This window comes from Lagopus leucura, unplaced genomic scaffold (genome assembly GCF_019238085.1).
Source record: "Lagopus leucura isolate 7727_CA_CO unplaced genomic scaffold, USGS_WTPT01 Super-Scaffold_100001, whole genome shotgun sequence".
Lineage (NCBI taxonomy): Eukaryota > Metazoa > Chordata > Aves > Galliformes > Phasianidae > Lagopus > Lagopus leucura.
In genome coordinates, this window is record NW_024962262.1 from 47,634,790 (window position 1) to 47,653,636 (window position 18,847).

The 18,847-nt window shown below is 41.8% G+C and overlaps 1 protein-coding gene across 1 annotated transcript in view; it reads left to right on the top strand.

The window, feature by feature from the left end:
• Positions 1–18,847, top strand: part of AFF3 (AF4/FMR2 family member 3) — a 317,614-nt gene that overhangs the window by 281,110 nt on the left and 17,657 nt on the right. The window contains exons 11-14 of the mRNA XM_042868275.1: positions 3,472–4,524; positions 6,979–7,103; positions 10,041–10,242; positions 12,146–12,273. Of these exons, the coding sequence (XP_042724209.1) occupies positions 3,472–4,524; positions 6,979–7,103; positions 10,041–10,242; positions 12,146–12,273 (1,508 nt within the window). The remainder of the gene's footprint in view (positions 1–3,471; positions 4,525–6,978; positions 7,104–10,040; positions 10,243–12,145; positions 12,274–18,847) is intronic.

The window sequence follows — 18,847 nt, forward strand, 5'->3', positions numbered from 1 at the left end:
TAGACAGCACAAGTAGGCTATCGTAGGGGGTAAAATAACATGCTGATTTGCAATTGACTAAATATACTGCAGGGATTGCTCACTCCTAGTCCACAGTGGGTTAAATAGATGCACATTACAGACAATCCAATCTCTCAATGAAGGGGGTGTCATGCTTCAACTTTATGATAATACTAGCTACACTTTAGTTCCCTCTTTGTAATAACAAGCATAGAGTTATCCCATTATGCTCATATTGTTTAACAGCCCCTCACCACAGAAAGCCTTTCTGGATAATGAGTTTTGACAAAGGTTTCTTTTGGATGTATGGCTCTGATTGCATTTGTAGCCCAGAAGACATCTGAGATATATAGAAATACTGTGTGGGAGTCAGCCCACCCAAATTTGGACACTTGTACTGTATATACCTACATCTGTTCATCACTTCAGCTTCTTCTTTACAGATAGTGGAGAGGAACAAACATTTTCTAGGACCCAGCTCATCTGACCTATTTCAAATGCCTATTTCAAGATGAAATGTTTCACATCCTGCAAGAGTAGGCCACTGACTGGAGAAGGAATTTGTTGACTAGCTCAGATTTTGTTGTCTATACTGTACAGATTAATCCATCCACAGTTATTAAATAAGTGGATCACATCCTTCTGTTTCTCACTGAAGCCCAGCACATCTGCATTTGTGTTGCATTAGTTCTTGGAACGATCCTGCTGATAGAGTTTTCCTGGTTTGGGTTTTCATGCCAAAACCACAAATGGATTTTGGTACAAAAACAGTTCATGGCAAGTCAGCTTCACCACTGACCATTGTTCCTACTGCTGCCGATCATCTGGCTATCACCAGCTTTACCCCAATTAAAACTGCCCAGCGCTTGTCAAGGCCTTGAGGGCAGTTTCTCTTGCACAAGACTCTTTCCACCATATCCCTCAACACCTTTCCATCTTTACATGCTGCTGAAGCTATCTCACTTCAAGCAAACCAACTTTTCTTCCACAGAAATGTGTGTGACCTGTACAGGAAAGAGATACAGATTGAAGAATTAGGGATTTTTATTTCCTACCACATATAATTACTGTTGGGCATGTAATGTGCACTGGTAAAACCTTGCAAGTGAATCTTCCCAATGCTTTTTCTCACTGGGTCTGTTCTTCCCTGCTCTCTTGCAGTGATTTCAAAGTACAGTAGTTTTCAGTTCGAGCAATCAATTGAATAAACTGCTTCCAAAATTGAATTGGCATCACTCATGTACATTGACTAAACTCTATCAAGGTCCCCAAATTACTGAGAAAAAATATATGAATTTTGATTTTTCAGAATTTGTATTCTTTAAATTTACATTATTGGCTGCAGATTTTTTACTTTTAGCAGACACATCTTAAAGGGTTTTTTTTTAGCAGACACATCTTAAAATTTGTTTCAGCCACCATATGGACTTGAATTTTTATTTAAATAAACCAAGGATATACATCTAAGCCCATGGTTTCAGGAGTTGTGGCTTTAAGAAAACAAGTGTCCTCAAACTCCTGAAAAAATTAGCAAAGTTGGCAATATTGTTGATACATTTTATTAGACTTCATAGTTGGCTTACAGCTTGGTGGGAGTGCAGCTATTCCATCTAAACAGCAGACACATCACTGTAGGAAAGTGCCATATTGACAAGTTATGACACTATAGCAGTTAATCATTGTTTTCTGCTGGTTTACTGTTATCCCTTGAACTGCTGCTTTTGAGAATGACAAGTTACTTATAGAGGATGGGATGTAACAGAAAACCTGGAAGATTTTTTTGAACTTTCAAGCTGCCCTCACTCTGGCCTATAATTATAGGTATAGATACATTTTTTTACACGTGCTTTTGATGTATGTGCTTTTGTTAAATGTATCTCCTGAACACAGCAAAGACCTCCACATATAGTGAACCTTTCATTATGTGTAATAAGTCCAGTATATGCATAATGAATGGCATCCATCTCTACTCTCAGCAGCAGTAAAAACAAAACAAAACAGTTTCTTTCACATAAAGAGCCTTAAAAATACATCTTCGTCCAAGAGAAATGCTTCCCAACCATTTTCAAGATTTACAACTCTGGAAAGAAATTCATCATGTAAGATATTAGGGAGTAAGATTAAGAAAAAATAAACTCAAGGCCATCCAGCAAGCTTCCCATAGGTATTGGCTAGCTGGATAATGAGCAAATTAGACACTTCAGAGGGAGGAGTATTTGTATCATATGAATTCCAATGTCTCACTGTTCTGCTCATTTTAGGAGCCTTTGTTTCCTGTAGAGTGAATAAAGCCCCTTCAGGGTGACTCTGAAGGCACCCTTAGCTATGAAGGAAGCCTGTGCTGCCTTCAAGCAACTCTTTTTAACGGCAGTGCCTTTAAGTTGGAGACTGTCTTAAATTAAGGACTGGATATTCTCTCCTGAGCAAACTTTCTTCCAGAGCATCGATAGTTCTCATGAGCAATAGTCTAGCTGACCAAATTTTGGTTCCAGTTCAGGAAATTAGGGCGCTTTTCACATTGGGTTAGAATGCGGCTTAGAATATGGTTGGCCATCCACTCCACCTTTTTTTTTTTTTCTCCTTTCCTATTTATCTTCTTCCATTCAAATTACTGAGTGTAAGAAGCACTACAAAACATTTGCACGTTGTTCTGTAATAACATTTTCTGAGCTGTGGTTACATTTGAAATCATAATTATCCCACCACTTCACTGTCCAAACACCACTATATTTTAGATGCTCTCTTATAACTTGATCATGTTGTGACAGGAACAAAGAGGAGAACTAACAGCTACACAATACTTACCAAATGAGCACTTGACAATACCACCACAGAGCAAATGTTTGCATGATCTCACAGGATTACAACATCAATACCAAACAGAATATATGCATAGCCTGGTTAGCACTCCCTCCTACCACTATATGCCTCTGTATGTTGTTTAAATGCTTACTTTATTTAATGCGGTGGTGCAGGACACAAAATATACAAACCTAGCTTTCCTGCTAGGTCAGCCTCAGCCATATCCCTGCCTTGTTTTCCACCTTTTCTATCCCCATTATATTTTCCTCTGTTTGGAATCTCAGGAGTCTTTCCCAGTAAAGCTGAGGCCAGTATGAATCATGCCAAGAAATTCTGACTCACGGAATCCATTTTCCTTCCCAGCCTCCTCCAGAAACCAAAAACATCCCACGTCCTGGGGCATGCCTCCTATTTCCCAGCCCTGCAGCTGAACCAAGGCTGCCATTGGGCAGTACAGCACATCCTCCTTGCCTGCTGACCTGGCAGCCTTACCTTTCCCACCCACAGCCTGAGCCATGGGGTGCCATGGGGACTGGGGTGACCTCTTGCTAAGGGTAAAACCTGTGTTACAGGTGTTTGGTGGCACGGGTGTTTTGGTGTCCCTGAGGCTCTGCAGGTGAGGGCGGCAGGATTCGGTACTAAGCGTATTGCCATCTGCTTTCCTTTCAGCCTGAGCCACCCTCATCTAACAAGTGGCAGCTGGACAAGTGGCTGAATAAAGTCACCCCACACAAAGCACCCATCCTGACCCCCCATGACGGTTCGGCCCTTGAAGCCCACCCCTACTACGGCCACTTGAAGGCGGAGCGGCAGGAGGACGAGAAGACCCCGGCCCCAGGCCCAACTGAGCACCGCGGCGGGGAGAGCCGCACCGCCGCCGCCTCCACCGCCGCCACCGTCGGGGACGGGCCGCGGCCCAGGACCGCCAACAAAGCACCGGGCAGCAAGGGAGGACGCCAGAAGTCACCCCCCGCCGCTGACGGCGGGCCGCCCAGGAGGGCAGCGGGGAAGAAGGCACCGCGGCGAGCCGAGAGGACCGCCGCCGGAGACGGCTCCCACTGCCGTGGGGCAGAGGAGCCCGCCGGGAGCCACGGCTTTCTGGAAAGCGCCGGCAGCGAGGCGCCCAGGGCCCGGCCCGGTGCGAGCGTCGGCGGTGCGGGCTGCAGAGCGGGGCATCGCCGGGAGCCCCGCTCGGCCGCGGTCGGTGAGAAGCGGCGGGCCCGGGGGCCGAGCAAAACGGCGCCCAAATCCAAGGAGTTCATAGAGACCGAGTCCTCGTCCTCGTCGTCCTCCTCCGAGTCGGGCTCCGAGTCGGAGCGGGAGGAGCGCCCGCTGCCCAAGGCGCAGGCGGCGGCCGGGGCCGAGCCGCATGCCAAGGACTTGGGGACGGGAGCCGCCAGCAAAGCCCACGGCGGCTGCAGTGCCTTTGGCTCCATTAATGCCAGGACTAATAGTGAAATAGCAAAGGAGCTGGAGGAACAGTTTTACACCCTGGTTCCTTTCGGTAGGAATGAGCTCCTGTCTCCTCTGAAAGACAGTGATGAGGTAAAGTCGCTGTGGGTCAACATTGACTTGGCTCTTTTGTCCAGGATTCCAGAGCGTTTGCCTGAAGAGCCGCTGGCAATGAGCGCCGGAACAAACCAGGCAGCCAGCATCCCGCAGGGTAGTAGTGCTGAGCTCCCTGCAGAGAAGGGCTTACCGAAATCTAGAAGGAAACGCAAGGTGAGCTCTGGGGGAGTGGGGGTGGCCGCTCGGAGCAGGGAATTGGGGCACAGCCCCAGCATCGTTCGTGCCCGCGTTGCTGCTCAGCAGCATGTCCTCACCAGGCCTCGCCTCTGCTCACCACAGAGCAACTGGCAAAGCCTCTGGGGCGATTAAACCCCTGGCCCTTGGAGATGGTGTTGGCTACCAGCACGTTGCTTTTTGTGCCTTGGTCAAAGAGAAGTCAGGTAGCTTTCTCTCCTGAGGCTTCTTGAAGAAAAAAAAAGAAAAAAAAAAAAAAAAAAAAAAAAAAGCTCTTAGAGGCACTGCTTAGTTTGGCATAGCAAATGTAAGTGGCTGTCTTGACCCAGTCTGCACAATATCGCTGCATATTTGCAAAAAGGGATCAACCCTTTTCAACCCTTTTCCCCTCATATTGACAGCAAGGGGCGAGTCCCTCAGTCCCTGCAGGCAGCCGAGCTCAGCAGGGACTTGCCTCGCTCTGCAGCTTGGTCTGCTCTTACCTCAGGGCTCCTACACCAGCGTAAGAACCGTGAGGGTACCTAATGGGCTGTCCCATTCCCAGGCAGCACTTGTGTGGACACAGCCTCCTGGTCACATCCACCCCTCTGGCATGCCTCTCCTGAACATTTCAGGAGCCACCAGGTGTGCCAGCTTTCTCTTGACAAGGAGCTCCCTTCACCCAAAGGCTGCAGCTGTCCAGTGAGGATGCTTTCTACTCCATTTATGACAATCTGACCCTAGAAGTCACTTTGAACTGGAATCACCATCTGCTCACTTTCTGAACAGTTTTACTGTGTAGTCATCTATCACTATCTGCGCTACCCTACACGTGCAGACTGATCTGCACATTTCTTGGGACCATTTATCTAAAGCAGTCTTCCTTTTTTTTTTTTCTCTCCATTTTTTGTTCTTATCTTTGTTGGTTTTTTTTAAGTACTTGAAAGTATTTTTTCAGCATCTACCACTGGTGGAGCTACTGCTAAGCTTTGAGATGCATTTATCTGCATTTTCTTCAGGAAGTAGCATGGAAGTAATTGCAGAATACAAAGTGATGGAGACCGGTTCAAAGCAAGGCAGAAACAAAAGATTTACATTCTGTGCTATAGGAAATTTCTTTGTCATATTGCCAGCCCATACACCCAGAAGGAAACAAGGGTATGATAGAAAAGCAGAATAAATGCAGTCATTCTAGAAAAGCTTAATTTGATTTTCTCTGGCACAAATTATGTTTTTGTCTTCTGTCTTAAAGCATTGCTGTTTTATTGTTACAATAAATACAAGGCATTGCTGGAGTACCAAATTGCCCCTCAGCTTGGAATAGGACCGCCCCTGTGATAACTACCATGCAAATACACAGTACTTAATCTACCTTCCCAGAAGACTTAAGGAATAGGACTGATAAGAATAGATCATCAGGCATAACTGCAAAATTAGAGGGAGGTCTTTATCATTTATATCTCTGTCATGATCTAAAGAAGATGAGGAAAGCAAAGAAAGGAAAGGATGGTTAAGCACTTGAGGTGTAAGATTTTCATTCCTGTGGAGAGTGAGCTATGTTAATCCCTCAGCAACAGCCACAGTGGCAGAAAATACCAGAAAATGTTATTGTCACACAGCAAAGCACTGAATACAGCATGATCAAGAGGTCAGAAGTAAAACTTGGTCATCACTGGAAATAAGCATTAGAAATGGTAAGGGATGTGGATATTGTAGGAAGATGGGAAAACAGAGCCACCAATAGTTAGATGTAAGGAAAGCAAGACAAAGTCAGATAGTGGCAGGAAACATGGGCTACATTCATATGAGTAGGCCAGATGTGGCCAAGATGTAGCATCAAGCAGTGGCACGCAGTCATCCGCTTTGCTTGATTGTTAACATGCTTGCTAATGATGTGGGCCAACTTCTTCCAGACACTTTGTGGCCCCACCTAGGGACCACATCGCCTAAGGGCCCTTCCCAAAAGGCAGCCTGAATGTGGCATATCATGGTTTGAAGGAGAAGCAAGCTGAGCACATGTATGCAAGCTGTTCCTTTCCAATTGGCCTTAGATGCTGATCGGCCAGTTGATGATCTGTTGTATTTAGTAATGCAGGGAATGTCACTGCTGCAAAGGAAAGAGAGGGAGAGGCAAGAGGAATGTGGTTAAGCACTAGGCAAGAGAAAAGCACACAGAAGATGGGCAAAGAGGGCAATATAAAGAAAAAAATATCTGAAGGTGCAGGTGGGAATGTGGTTGAAACAATTCAAGTTTTATATTGTACTCCTTTGTCTACGCACTGCCTCTTTAGATGATGGTTTTTCAAGATGTGAACCAGTCTTCTCTCATCCTTGTTAGGTATATGCTTAAAGAAAGCATCAGAGTGTCAGAGAACCATCATCTGATTTGTCAAAGTACTTTGAGATGTTCAGTAAACGCAACACCTACAAGATATAATTTTTCTCTTTACTCAGTGTGAAAATGAGGAAGAGTACAGAGACATCAAGAAGACTCATTTAGAGCGAGAGAATTCTTCACGATTAGCTGCCTCTGCCCACAGCATCGCAACAGCAAATCACTGCAATGTAAATGAAAATAGGTAAGCATTTTCCTTCTTATTTACCACTGAGTCATACAACTAGTTGCAGTTTAATGTCCTGTGTTATTTTTGCCTGTAATACGAGTTATTTTTTAATTATCACATTTCATGTTGAAAAATTGCCCAGTGCATTCTGCTTTCTTCTGGTTTAATGAACAACTTAGCAGCTCCTGACACATTTATATACTCACATTTTTGTCGTATTGTGCAGAGTTGTTAGTTCAAGTGTGAGGTTCATGGAATGAGTAAGTATAGCTAGAGCAGTGCAGTCATCTGAGATGTATTCTCAGACGTTGCCTTGTAGGCACTGGTTCACTTGGGCAGCCATCTTATGTTTCCTTACAGCATTATAAGTTTCAGACTTTAAGTCTGACTTTATGCCTGGGTTTAAGTTAGTCAACAGTACTTAGATTGAAATTGCCCAAAATACTCAGTTCCAGAATACATATCATTTTCTGTCAATGTCAGGATATATATTAGGGCAAGACTGCTAAAATTAAAGAATATTTTGATTTATTGCAGTAAGTATTTCTATTGTTCAGATCACCGATGAGTCTGAACAATTCTTATCATCAGCACTGGCAAAGAATCATGATGAAAACAAACACATATGCTGCTTATTCAAAAGTATGCATTCAATTTCTTTAACCTAGAATAAGTCACATTTCTTAAACTGAAAAAATCATGGAACAGTTTATTTTACTGTGCATGAATGCACACAGACACACCATTCCTGTTACCACTCTCTCTGTCACAAGGTTAATTCTGAGCTTCCTGGAAGCAGGGCAGTAATTTGCATTTTGCTTAACATTGTGTTCAGTACTTCTGGTAGTAACTGTGCATTAAAGAAAGAAATATAAAAAAAAGAAAGTCTTGAATATTTGCTTCTTAATTCTTCCCTCATCTGCCCTGCTTCCCAGAAGTTTGTGTGGTTTATGCTACCGTAGGTCATGCACAGTTATGTCAGCACAGCTGATAGCTGGTAGCAAAGGAGAAGCAAAAACACCTTCAGACATGAGAATTTGATATTGTAGAGTCTGATGTAGAATCATAGAATGATTAAGGTTGGAAAAGACCTCTGAGATCATGTAGTCCAAACACCAGCCCACCCACAACATGCCCACTAACCACATCCCTCAGTGCCACATCCACGCAGTTCATGAACTGGGCAGCCAGTGCCGATGCCTCATCACTCTTTCTAAGAATAGTTTTTTTTCATAATCCCCAACCTGAACTTCTCCTGGCACAACTTACAGCCGTTAGCAACATACAATAACCTTTCCTCCTATGTACAGAATGAGCAAGGCCTTGTTTGATACAAGAGGCCACCGCAGCAGGCAAAGTAACCCTAAATATCTTACTTCTACATCAGGTCCACTATCTGTGAAGTGCCAGCAGGCTGGAATGTGCTGTGTGTTGTTTTGCACAGCTTCTCAGGATGACAAGGTTGGGATGCCGTAGTTTGACTACTCACAGTACGTGTAGTTGGCCCAAGTTCCAGGGGCCTTGTGAAAGACCTGCCACACAAATAGAAATAGCAGCTAGTCCTCAAGCTCTGGTCCAAACTTTTGAGGCTTGGGTACACTTCCAAAGAGCCATGGCTTCTCTTGGATGCTGCAGTCCTGCACTTTGACAGTGATGTATAAACATGGCTAGCCAAGGCATGATTTTATGTTTGAAAAAGGAAAAAGAAATAACAGCATCAGCCTGCACATTCAAAATAGTGCTGAAGTTCTTATTTTTCTTGGAGGGAACAGAACAACGCAGCTGTCCACTTACACACCCCAACTCCTTCATTCATAAACAGCTCTTGGTCATTAAAGCAAAACAGTTTGTGTTGTATTTTAAAAGTACTACACTGTAGGAAACAGGAAGAGTTCTGAATTATGATTCATGGCTTCTCTCACAGCTAGTTTTTAAAGACATGCCGGATAAATGGACAAATGTATGATAAGAGCACATTTAATTAGCTCTGTTCCCTGAAATGATGTGCAGAAATAAAGTGTATTTTGTACCGTATTCTGTTGTGCGATTCCATTAAGTGTACACTGTCTGATACAGTAACTATAAAGAAGTGAGAAGTGTACATAAAAAGTAATAGGCTGAATAAAGGGGAATATGACAAGGGAAGGTATTGCTTTAAAATAGTCTGTCTGACCTTAATCACAGTTTTTGTCTTAAATGCAAACTATCTCCTTAAGAATGCTTATTTTGTGTGTATGGCCTTAAAATTACCAGACACGTATTTTCTTTGAATTAGTGTGTCTGGAACTTATTCAGGTGATATTTTTATAGCTTGTTAGACTTCTCACCCAAAGCTTCTCTAATATAAATGAAAATTGAAAATATTACATGGCTTTCTTCTTTACAGTATAGGCCAGCTCGCATTTCTCTGTGTCTCCTTTTGTCTGCAGTACCAGCCTATTTTTCTTTGTCTTTAAAATCGGCGTTAGATCAGAATAAACAGTGCTACCAAGGGCTGCCCATTGAGCACAAAGACAACCCAGTCATCTTTAAACACATTTCCTCTTTTAGTTCACCTATGGCTTTATTGCTGTGGCTTATAAATTGTCACCTCTAATAGTGAAATAGGGCTCCATAACCTAAACTTACACTTCAGAGTCTAATCTTCGTCTCCGGCTATCCCTTAAGAGGTGGTGAGCAAGTGGCCATTTATCTCTGTGTTTTTTTTCAAGCACTCTGATACAGACTTGATATTAACTCCAGAATTACAATTTGCCTTGAAGGAAAAGAGGATAAACATGATACAAATTTGTAAATGAACTCTTGGTCCCAATACTGTAAGCTTGTTACCAGATACCAATAGACTTTATACTGCCAGCAGGTTTTAAATTCAAAGTTTTGGTAATATATAAAACATTTACCTTTCTCAAACCCAGCTTTGTGACACTCCATTACTGTAATTTCCATTTCCAGTTTGGCACTACCAATAAATAAAAATGAGAAAGTGCTTCGGTCACCCGTCTCTCCCCTCTCTGATGCATCAAAACACAAATACTCCAACGATGATTTAACTTCCTCCAGCAGACCTAATGGCAGCAGTCTATTACCTTCCATCTCCTCCAGCAAAAAGCATAAGGGTGAAATCCAGTCACAGCCACATCTCGGAGACTTCAATGTAAGTTGTACTGTTGTTCACAATATGAAACCCTATCTTGATATTTTTCATTTTGTATTGAATCTAAGATAACTTTGCAGAATCTTATGCTAAAAAGTTGTAGTAATGAATGTGGTACTGTACGTTTGGTTTTTCTGTTTTGGGGTTTAGCAAGGCACAGAAGAACAGCAAGAAGGCTGTAAATTGGACAAATAACAAAGGCTGCATAAGCAAAAGGTAAAAGCTAGTGGCCCGGAATTAATGGATTTAGGCCTGCAGAGTATTTGGGGGGCATAATGCAAGGCCCCCACATCCAGAAGTGTGGTGCAGTGTGTAAAACCTCTGCTCAACCACTGCCTACCTGTGAGTGTACCTGGATATAAGTAATTCTCCATGGCTTCCAACCAGCTTTCTCATAACTACTGCTTGCTGTTGACACCACTGAAAAGCTTAGCATGAGTCTTGCAACTCGGCTCCACCGCACCCCAGCATTTAGATGTTTATCCTGTCAGAGAATCTTAATGACACTAAAGGTTTCCAGAGTACCCTTCCTGGTAAGGACTTACTAGTAACTTGGGGGTTAGCCACTGTCTTCAGAGTACAGTGAGAGTGGAAATGGATGCTCCCCTCCATTTATCCGTGAGCTCTGTGATTAGAACACTGGAATAAAGTGTCTGTTAGCGCTTCTGGTTAAGGAGATTTATATTTCTCTCACCTCTCCAAATAGTATCCTGTCATCCAGCCTGCAGGGCACTGTGGTTAGAAGACTAAGGACAGAACGTTGCCCCTTGCAGCTTTGTGTGAAATACCTAGAAGAAGTAACTTGGACACTGTCATATTGATATTCATTGCTGTAGCATCTAGTCAAGTTGCTGAGGCACTCTTCTGTTGCTATAAAGGCCCATGCTCCTTTCTTTGCTACAGAAGATTTTATCCAGCGTGTATTTGTTTTTAAACAGTATGTTATTTGATAAATAAGAGGTTTCAAAGTTAACTTTTTAACTTTTAAACATAAGTTTAGAGATTTATAACCCATTCAGACTCATAATGATACGAGTCTTCACTGGATATCCTGAAAACAATGTAAATTTCTTCACAGGCGCATGTGCTGGAAATCAAAAGTAGAAGGTGATTGCTTTATGATCCACACCCTCAGCAAATGAATTTCACTGAGATTTTCTGCACAGCCTAGCAATGCACCATTTGGTCAACATTTTAAAAAGCTTTGCAATAAAATTCTTATGTATCTGATTATTCATCTGAAAATTTTAGCCGTCTGAACCGATCCGGATGTGCCATACAGAATATGAGAGCTCGTGAACTATAAATGTTAAACATAGCTTCCTTTTATCTCTTCCCTTCATGAGGTATCTAGGTGGTGTGCCCGGGTGTTCTCTTGAATTTCTGTCAGGAATCCTAAGCTGGGATGTAGTCTTTATCCATTTTAATTTTTTAGTGCATTTCCCCATTACATTTCCATCCTCTACCTGAAGAAGAAGTGGTAACGTTTTCTGGCAGTGGTTATAAATGAAGGGCAAATGGGCTCACCTTGCTCTCTCAGGGCAAAGTAAAATGTTGGTTTGGAAGCTAAAGGCTGGAGATGTAACTTGATCTTCTCAACGGCCAAACTGATCTGTTCTTCCATAATTTCGCTGACTTTGTTACAGAGTGTTTTGATGATTACTAATAGTTCAGCTCCATTTCATCTGTGTATCACATCAAAACTCAGGCCCTTTACAAAGTGCTGTGAGCAGTATCTGTGAATTTGTGGCTGTTAGTCACAGGACAGTTAACACATCTTGCCTGCTGAAATAGTAGAAAAACTAACTGACAATTTACAGCACAGTGCAAAGACTATCTGTGGTTTATTAGTAGCTTTTTTGAAGTTAGAAGCTCAATGTCTTCTATGCTGTTTGTTGTCTAGAAAGCAGTTCACACCAATTCAGAAAATGTTCTTCTCTGCAATAAGCCACAGACCCAAACAGAGCCTTGGTCACCTCTGTCCAGCGCACCCAGAGACTGCAGAAGGACAAAACTTATCTTTGATGATATGTAAGTACAGATAACTTTAAAATATAGCAAACAATGTAGCTTTCTGCATTTCAAAAGGGAGTGACAATTTGTTCATCAGGAGCTGAGATATGGCCAGTATTATGATAGTAATTCTCTACACTGAACAATGATTGAGACATCGTTTATAAAGTATTCTATTTATCATCATAAATTAAGCCTCTGATCATCAGGAAGCAGTGAGGACTGGCTGTTCCCTAAGGGATGGTGAGCCAGGAGCAAAAGGACAGAAGATGGCTGGTGGGGTGGGGGCTATGCCAGCAGGGGTGGTCCAGTCACAGAGACACTAAACAAGGTGATGAGGCAGGTCCAAGGTCAAGTCAGGAAGTCAGATCAGGATCAGGTCTGGTGAGGATAAACAGAGTCAGACGTAGTCCAGTGACTGCCAGGTGTGCATAGTGATGAGGTGGATCTGAGGTCAAACCAGAATGAAAGCCCCAGTGTTGTGCCATGGCCTGGCATAAGCACCGTTGTGACAGGGCTGAAGACACAGGCACACCTACAGCAAGCTTGGATAGGGAGTGAAGATTCAGACCTGAGCTTGAATGGCTTTTTTTGGCCCATGGGCTGAATAGGAACACTTGTGTGAGACACGTCAGGACCATAAAGAGGAGGCCCTGTTAGTGCTTCAGCATTAATTCTGCACACCTCTGACTACAGATGTATACATATGCATATCGGGGCAGGGTGAGAGGAACTCCCTTCTTGTATGTCCTTTGGAACAAGGGGAGAGGACAGATGGGAGCCTTGTATCCACAGACCTTGACAGCTGCTTCACTTGTTGCTACTGCTGCTCAGAAAAAGGTGTCACAAAGGCAGAGGAAGAAGCAAGCAGCAGTGGCTGGCATGAATATCTGAAGGGATACCTGCCCCTCCCCGCTTCCATTGCATCTCTCAAACATCCCTGCTTTCTTCTTCTGAAAATAATTTAAGCTTGTAATTGTCTTCATTTTCCTTTTGGTAAATTAAAACTGCTGGTTCATTTCCCACAATTGTATAGGATATGGTATCACTTAAAGGTAAAACTTTAGGATTGGAACCTTAATATCAAGAAAACTCAGATTTTTTTTTATTATTTTATTTTTGCCTAATAATATTCTGGAATTAAAATACTGACTTTTCTGGCCAGTGCAGAAGAAATTCTGTTCAAGCTATGCCTCAGACTGCCTGGAGCATATAGAGCTTCATAAGCTGTGTAACCTTGACACACCTTTTGCATTCCCAGAATTTCACCAGTAACATCACTTGCACTTTTTTTTTTTACCTAGGGAAACTCTAAGAAAACAGCCCTGTTTTCTACCAGAATGGGGATTTTAATAAATATTACTCATAATAATTGTAGTAATTGTAATGGTCATTTACATTAACCTATTCTCAGAGACAGCTGGAGAGATGACAATATCTCATCGGGAGAATCCAGGTTTCCTACTATAACATATAAATAATTCCCACAGACTTTAAAATGATGTAACTATATTGTTGTCTGTCAAGAAGAGAAGGCTGGTGAGATTAATTTCTGGGTACATTTCTGGAAGTCATGAGGAGATGTAATTTCAATAAACGTAATCATTCTTTCTGCTCCTTTTGGAGAAAACTCTCCCCTGTGTATGTATCCTCATTTTTGTTCCTTCTCCACTTCCCTCCATGCTATTTTTCAAATTTTTCAACACATTTATTCAGTGATTTCCACTGAGGAAATTTGAATCTGCTTAGAAGCACTACCTAAGTCTTCACATCTCTTGAAATACTTGAATCATCTATAATTTACCTGCCACTGTTCAATTTTTCTGCACCTTAAACATGTACATACATGGCAAAAATGTATCAGTGTACCTGATAAAAGTCAAAATGTAGGATGTGCTCATCTGTTTGGATTAGAGAAAATACAGTCAGAAACACCTACAATAGAACTATTGTGTCTTCATCTGATTCTCCATCAAGATGCTGACAAAAAAAATGGGGGACCATTTTGTGTTTTTTCCCTCCACAATTTTGTCATAAGAAACCTGCTTTTTCTCACCATCTCTATCATCTAGGAGGCTTTTATCACTTGCTTTCTCCATTAGTGATACATGTGATTTCTCTGGCAGGAATCTTCAGTACAACTGTTTCACCTTTTCAGGGAGAGATACAATAAAGCCGTTGCTGTGTAGTGCCTTACATGTAGAATGTCCCCCAGCAATTTGCAACCCATGAAAAAAGAATCCAAAACGCCAAATAAGATAAAACACAGAAGTTAAATATGTCTTAATTTGCCCTTAAAAAACATAAATGTCTAAATGCCTGTTGTGCTAACTAGAGGAGGGAGACTTTCTTGTACTACAGCTGTCATCCACAAGCTGTATCCAGGAAACACCACCAAATGCCAGCTATTGTGGATATTCTTGATCCTGAATTTACCACAAAAAGAAGTCACTGAAATGTAGCAGATTGGACTGGCTGCAAATGTTAAATGTCAACAAATTTCACTCATGTTAGAAGGATCAAACTAAACAAGGCAGCCAATGTCTTCCAAATCCTTATAGTACCATAGCAGAGGATTTGAAGAAATGCAGTACTGTATATCTAAAGTCACGTAGTAATCCTAATGGCAGCATTTTGTTCAAAATGATGCCTATGAAGTATTTCATCTCATAATCCATGAAGTTTGGAATTACTGTAATCTAGCCATGGCTTTAAAGTCTTCATTTTAATCAGACTCTGTAGTTTGAAGAGACTAAATCTCTTTTATTCGATTTAAAACAATAATTTTTTTGACCAATCAGCATCTCTGCTTTAGTCTCAATTTATTTTCTCCAGATCATTGACAACAGCTGTCACTAGCAATAAATTGGAACACAAGTAGGTCAATAAAAAGTATATCTTGCTTGGCAGAGTGCTGTACACACATGCATCAAAATATGAAAGTAAATATAGCTAAGAGTCTTCAAAAGGCAGCCAAAATATTGCTTTTCCTGAACTGCCATTGTTTACTGCCTGAATGTGAAAGCCCTGAATGTGCTTCAAGCATATCCAGCATGGCACACATATATGCGACATCCGTGTTACTCCCAGTATTAATTCTGAACAAGATTTCCTGAATTTTTGGCCATTTCTGACTCTATGAAGAGAACATTTTAAAAGCTACATCATAATGCTTCAAGCCAAATTCAGTCCTGCTGTAATTTAGCTGAATGATAGAATTCCCAATAACTGCATTTAGGAACGAAGTCTGTTGTCCTTGAAGTGATAAGCACTGACATGCTGTGGCTGCCCGAGGGCACAGTCTCACACCTCCTCCAAACTGCATGTGTGGTACAAAAAGAGCAGAGCATGCTCAGCTTCTCAATTCTCCTTATGGCTACATCAGAACTTGTTCCTTGGGATTATTTTCTTACTTGCATTGTAGCTTACCCTTTCAAACTTCGTGTCTGGTTTGTTTGTTTTTTTCTCTTCTCTTTATCTTCTCTTTTTTTCTGGCCTTTTGAGATCAAAGTAATACACCTTCCATCTTTTTCAAGATTTTTTTCTTTATTATTATCTTTTGTTGAATTTTCTTTCCATGGATTCAGGTGGTACATACACCCAATCGATTGATATTGTCGCAGCTTTAGGAACATATCCTACAGTGAGACTGCATTCCCATCTATAGATAAACCACATGTCCAAAAATATTCTGGCTGTAAAGGTGTCATGCATAAAGCTCATAAAAAGCGGAAGTGATAACTTCTTACCATATTTCTTAGCTTTGGCTTGGACCCCAAGTCTCTCATTTTCAGTCTCTTTTTCCCTGTTCTCCTTTCTCAGTGTGGAAAGAACAAGGTGCTCTTGGGTTGTGACTCATAAAACCAGTGGAAGCCAGCTTGTTTCACCTTGATCAAAGTTCCTCAAAGACTCCAGGTCTTCTGAAGTATTTGGAAAGACTTCTAGAGTCCTGAGCACCCCCCCAGGAGCACGTTTAAGGAAAAGACATACGCTCCTCCTTCTCATCAGCCACCTAAACTATGACCTGTCAGATAAACCAATGTCTGCTGTACCAAGTTTGTCACAAATTCATATGCTTACTTTGAAATGTTCTCAATTTCTTGGCTTTGGGCAATTTCAAGACTTCATCTGACAGTTCCATTTTATCCCTATTTCCCTTTTAACTTGTAGCACATTATTTTCAGCATATGCTGCCCATGAGAAAATAACATTAAGCACCTACATTGCATACACTGTTTCTGTGATTATACAATTGAGTTTCCTGTTCTCTGTACGACCACCTTCCCCCCTTTCTTTATAGAGACACTCTCTAAGAGCCTGTTTTGGTGGAAAGTAGATGTTTAAACAACTCCAGCAGGTGATTCTCATGAGATAAAGGATTTATAGCCATTAAACCCAGGTCCCAAAGAAAACTCAGGACTGCAGACTTCTCTTGAGCTTACAGGCTACATCCGTGCCCCTCCTCCCCCTGTAGGCAAGTGGTCCAGCACTATGTTTATATGACTGAACTGTCTTCACTCCCCAAAACAAAGAACACTCGCTGCCTCCTGAGAACTGCCCTTGGCATGTGCTGTCCTCCAGCTGTGCCCAGGCATTGTCTGGGAGAAAGCTCAAAACTATGCCAAGGAGAGTATTAGCCATCAAACAGCATGAATGATCCAGTGATAGAGCTGGTATCCTTGCTCTGCTTATTTCAGTAGCACAGATGGAGCCAAGGTTTCACACGTACTGTCACTCATCAATTTCACCCACACCTCACACATCAGTGCTGGGATCATCAGAGCTGGCTGCCAGGTACTTCCTCTCACAGCAGTATCTTTCTGCCTTTGGTTTGCAGTTGCCTGTTGGGAATGCAGGGTGTGTAGCCTGGCATATTAAAACAATGTAAGCCTGGGTAGCTGTGGTCCTACCCTCTCTCCCAGGGTTTGACTGTGTTTCCCTCAGCTTCTACTGAAATTAGCTGATTTCAGAATATTTATCTAACATAAAAGAAAAGAGGTACAGCTGTGGTTTATAACTGCAAGGCTGTAGAGTGATTTAGAAATGATAGAGTCATTTCTTCCTGTGTTTTTAACACAGGAGCTCAAGTGCCTATTGTTAATACCTTTTTCCTTCCTCCCTCTTTGCATACACACTTTGCCCTTGTATGTTTTAGTCTAGGTATTGATTTCGCATGAGTATCTGTAAGTCATGAATCCAGGTCGTGCCCAGGAATTTGTAGTGGATTTTGACTCTCTTCATCTCTAGTATTTCACTACATTGACATTATTAGTCTGGGTAATTTCGCATTTTTGCAAAAATAAAAACCCTTACTTATTGCACGTTTCTTCATTTCATTTAAATTAAGAGCCATTCTTTCATTTTGGCAGGTTTTTTTTTTGCAACAGTAACTCGCTCTCTCTGTATCTGAGCTATTCATCTATTCATCTAATCTAAGCTATTGATGTCGTTATGCTAAGCCCATCAAGATAGCAGTTGTGTACCTGTGTGATTTAGTAAATTTTTCTCACATTTGGCCTGACTCCAATCAGATCCTTTGTTCTTGTCCTTCTGAAATGCCTATAGCACAGGCACTTAAATGGGTCACCAATACCTTCCCTGCCCTCTCTACAATTACGCTCCTCTGCTGAACTTTCCAAACATGCTGGGTCTGCCGTAGTGAGCAAGAGACTCCCATAACCAGATACCTGTCTCATACAGTGCCATAGGCTGTCCTCCACCCCATGTGCCATTCCAGACACAGCAGTTAACCATAATTTATTTGGAGCTGTGGAATGGCCAGGAGGCCACAAAGCATCAGGGTGGGACACTATCTTGTACAGTAATACCTGCTTCCCAGCTTCAGCCCCATAATTTACTCCCAGGATGACCATTTTTATCTGTGATACAATATGTCAGAAGTGATCTTGGTATATTTCCCAGTGCATCTTTGTCTGAAACAACAAGTAGGCAGGACTACATACACCGACATTTTACTTTATGTTGTTATCTTGTCCTTACAGGATTTCCTTCTCTTCTTGTATTTAAGGATTGTGGCCTACTGGCACAAATTCAAAACTGGGCATGGGCTGACCATGGCTATGCCCGTTTCTTCTGGTTTGCCTCTAGCTCTGATCAGATTCTAAAGTGGTTCATTCTGCTCTTCTGCTCCCTTCCAGCACACCCACCTTTTAGGGTCTGGATTACTAAAGTGGTGAAACTATATTTAGAATTATGATTTAAGCTGCTTTTATTATGTGCAATTGTTGTACACTAAGGAAGCCCTAGTTCGGTTTTTTATAACACTTCAGCAGCATTATCTCAGAAGAGTATTAAAATATGCACTTGGCTGCATTTATGATGTTTAATTGAACTTTTATTAGTTTTTTTTTAATGTATCCTCATAAAGCACTATACCACAGTCAGAAATAATGTTCAAGTGGAGGATTATGTAAATGAAGCAGAAAATGCTGTAGTTTAGTATTTAGTTCATATAAAATACAAAAATTAGATGAAAAATGTGCTTTTGAATGCAGTTATAATTAAAATTGTATATTGGAGTCTAAGCTATGCTGTACTCTGTAAATACCAGCAGTTGCACTGAGTTTCGAGG